We start from the raw sequence: 3,665 nt of genomic DNA on the forward strand, positions 1-3,665 counted from the left end.
TGTCTTTACATCTGGAACGAACAGAATATGCGCTGTATGTGAAAAAGCGACCTATTTATGTTTATTTCATAAATATGAATAACATTTTCTGCCAGCTTCATGTCAGAACCAACTGAAAACATACAGAATTATAGAGTTTAATCTGCAGCAAAAAAATATGTTCCACCACACAAACAAACAAAACATTACATTTTAATATTCAGACATGAGTGTCAAAAATAAAACACCAGCGTCCACGTGGGAGCCCCCACGCACTCCGCAGCGGGGAGACGCGTTTATTATTATTATTATGGTGCGCCCTCTTGTGGCGCAGTAAGAGAGTAGCCGACTCTTTAACCGCCAAAGTCTGTTTAGAGTGACTGCTGGTTCAGCCAATAAGAGAGGAGACGGTCACGTCTGCCAAGCGCGACAGCGAATAAGAATCCAGGTTACAAAAGTGGGCGGGGTTTCAGCCATTACGGACGCAAGCGTTGTTGTTGGAAGAAGAAGTCGATTCAAGAAGCCATTACGTTGCGCAGTTCAATCAAGAAAAACTTACTATTTTTACGTATTCTACGCACTTTTTTTACTTTCCCCAAGTCTTATTTAAAACATTATGGCATCGCAGGCAAAGAAGAGAAAAATGAATTTCTCGGAAAGAGAGGTTGAAATAATCGTGGAGGAGATGGAAAAGCAAAAGCACATTTTGGTGAACCACTTCAACGCTGGCGTTACTCACATCACCAAAAATAACGCCTGGCTGGAGATCCTGAAGCGCGTGAACGCGGTCACCAACTGCCAGCGCGAACTGGCGGAGGTGAAAAAGAAGTGGTCCGATTTAAAGACGGAGGTCCGCCGGAAAGTGGCCCAGGCTCGGGCAGCGATGGAAGGCACGGGCGACTGCACCACCGTCCCGGTCATCCTCACTGCCATGCAGCAGCGGATCTGTAACCTGCTGGGAGAAGCCACCATCATCAGCCTGCCTGCCGGGGAGGCTGGAGAGGCGACCGCAGAGATTACGGTGCCTGTGCCTATGAGCTCGGCTACCACGGTTACACTAACGCAAAGTAAGTCAGTGGCGTTACCGGGGCGTGATTTAGCCCAGTGCGGGGAAAGACCCCCAATGAGCCCCAGCCTTTAGATTAACCAGCCCCGTGCCAGTGTTACCACAGCGCGGTCCTTATTTACCATCAAAACATTAAAAACTACCAATAAAGCGGGCAATCTTATGGGGCAATAATGTTTGACTTCCACCTCTGATGTTTGTGTGGGTTTATATATTATATTATAATTATGTATAATTTTTTCCCCCATGCACTGTTTCTATTTATTCATGTTGGAAAACAGCAAACCAACATATTAAAAGAAATTCTGTTTTTTACACAGGCAACATTTTATGGTTTGTTTTTTCAAGTCAGATTCAGCAACTAAACAATCATAAACATAAAAATGTGCAGAAAATCATCAGGAAAAAAAAACCCCTACAATAAAAGTCATATTTACTGATCTGGTAAGGGTGCAGCAGACCTTACTGGCAGAAATCGAGATCATGCAGTAGCTGCAGTAAGTTAGTCTAATGCTTTTTTTAATTATTATTTGTTCCAAACAGGTATTCAACCTGCGCCTGGCACCGCTTGTGAAATCAAAACGCTTGAAGGTAAACCTTTCCCTGCACTGTTTTCTGGACACAGCAGATCATAGCTGTAGGTTAGCTGACAAATGTGACTAGATGTCTGAAAGCTAACATAGATTGAAGGACAGTGCCACCGGTTTCTCAAAATTGCTCCATAATTCAGTGCTTGAGGTATAAACAAGATCTTTCAGAGTGGTTCGATCTGAAGAAAAGTGGTGGTGATAGGAACCAAGGGGTGGCGTTGTGTGCAAATATAGCCCCCAAAACCTGATCGCAGGACTCAAACAGCATCTCGGACATCAGGCAGCATGTTCATAACTATTTCATGAAATATCATTAAGCTTTTGCAATGTAACTTTAAGAGGCATTAAACTCTGGTTCCCACCACCATCACCTCCATAAACAGTGCTTTTCCAGAACGGTGCATTTCATGCTCTGAATGACGTTGTTGACTTAGTTTACATCTGAACAATTTGAATATGCAGGGATTTTGAAAAATCTGTGGAATTCCCATTGAACTGTTTCACTTAACTGTTTAATGTGGTTGTTTTTGTATGGAGTACAGCAGCCGAGACCACGTACCACACGCTTGAGGAGGGCATGGTGGAATACTGCACCACAGAGACCCCCGTCACAGTCACCACAGAAGCTCCTGTGGAGATGCTGGCTGCGCAGGCAGAAAGCTCAGTGAAGCCTCAGGAGCTAAAAAGCCGTATCGCCCTCAACTCAGCCAAGCTGCTGCAGGAGCAGCGTGTCACCAACCTGCACGTCCGTGAGATCGCCCAGCACCTGGAGAACCAGAACGATCTGCTCCAGATGATTCGCCGCTCACAGGAGGCACAGGCCTGCGCCCAAGAGAGACAAGCCCAGGCCCTAGAGGGCACACAGGCAGCCCTGCTAGCACTCATCCAGATGTTCAGGCCTGCGCTGAAGGACTTGAGGAAGTTCCTGCAAAACGCCAACAGCGTGGGCTCAGGGGCTGGCATTGAGACTGGGGAGGGAGTGGGGAACATGTCACAGCAAACTGAAGATGGGCACTAACGGAACATGTGATCAGCTCGAAGAAGAGTGAATGGAGTGCGCTTGTGTTGAAGTATGCCTGATGTTGTAAGTTATACTGGTCCTAAGAGGATGCTGTATGATATGCAAGTACATAGTGCCTCAAACCCTTTGTGTTTGTCTGGGCTTATGCGTGCAGATGCGAGTGTTGAAGTGTAATGACTTAAGTCGTTTGTGGCTTTTATTATAATTTTACATAAGTGGCCAACATACTTTTACTTGAAATTCTGTACAGGTAAGCATTTTGCATTGCATTATTATTTTTATTTGAAGTATGATAGTTTACTTTAGCCTACCTTGTGGTTAAAAACTCATTGTTTCTTTTGTTAGACAGAATATGTTGCACCTAGTTCATGTTGAAAAATAAGCTAAGAAATAAATTGGTGATGTAAATTGTTCTTTTTTTGAGGCTTTATAAGCCTAACATCCTAAGTATTGTATGCCTGGTTGCCAGAGGATTTAGAAATTCCTTTGCTTTGTTTAATTTTGCTCTGCTGTTGCTCACACCTCTCTTTCCTGAGTCTAACCCATTATTTTAGACCAAATGTAAAAGAATAGTGCCTACCTATAAGCTGAGAGGCTGCGTATATAAGAATTCTGCTGGTTTTATACCAACACAACTTTTTTTTATAGCTAGTTTTACTTCTACTTGAGTTGGTATAAACAGATGTAACAACTCATTTACTTGAGTCTGGTTGAAACTCGTCAAGCCCTGTGACAAATACACTCACCGGCCACTTTATTAGGTACTGTTCAATTGCTTGTAAACACAAATAGCTAATCAGCCAATCACACGGCCACAACTCAGTGCATTTAGGCATGTAGAGGTGGTCAAGACAACTAGCTGAAGTGCAGACCGAGCATCAAAATGGGGAAGAAAGGGGATTTAAGTGACTTTGAACGTGGCGTGGTTGTTGGTGCCAGACGGGCTGGTCTGAGTATTTCAGAAACTGCTGATCTACTGGGATTTTCACACAGAACCATCTCTTTACAG

General features: G+C 44.0%; 1 protein-coding gene across 1 annotated transcript; it reads left to right on the forward strand.

The window, feature by feature from the left end:
* Positions 1–472: 472 nt before the first annotated feature.
* Positions 473–3,064, forward strand: naif1 (nuclear apoptosis inducing factor 1). The gene is made up of 3 exons (XM_017702733.2): positions 473–1,046; positions 1,589–1,636; positions 2,178–3,064. The coding sequence occupies exons 1-3, from the start codon at positions 596–598 to the stop codon at positions 2,651–2,653; spliced, it is 975 nt and encodes a 324-aa protein (XP_017558222.1). The 5' UTR covers positions 473–595; the 3' UTR covers positions 2,654–3,064.
* The last annotated feature ends 601 nt before the right edge of the window (positions 3,065–3,665 follow it).

The sequence above is a fragment of the Pygocentrus nattereri genome, chromosome 28 (genome assembly GCF_015220715.1).
Source record: "Pygocentrus nattereri isolate fPygNat1 chromosome 28, fPygNat1.pri, whole genome shotgun sequence".
NCBI lineage: Eukaryota > Metazoa > Chordata > Actinopteri > Characiformes > Serrasalmidae > Pygocentrus > Pygocentrus nattereri.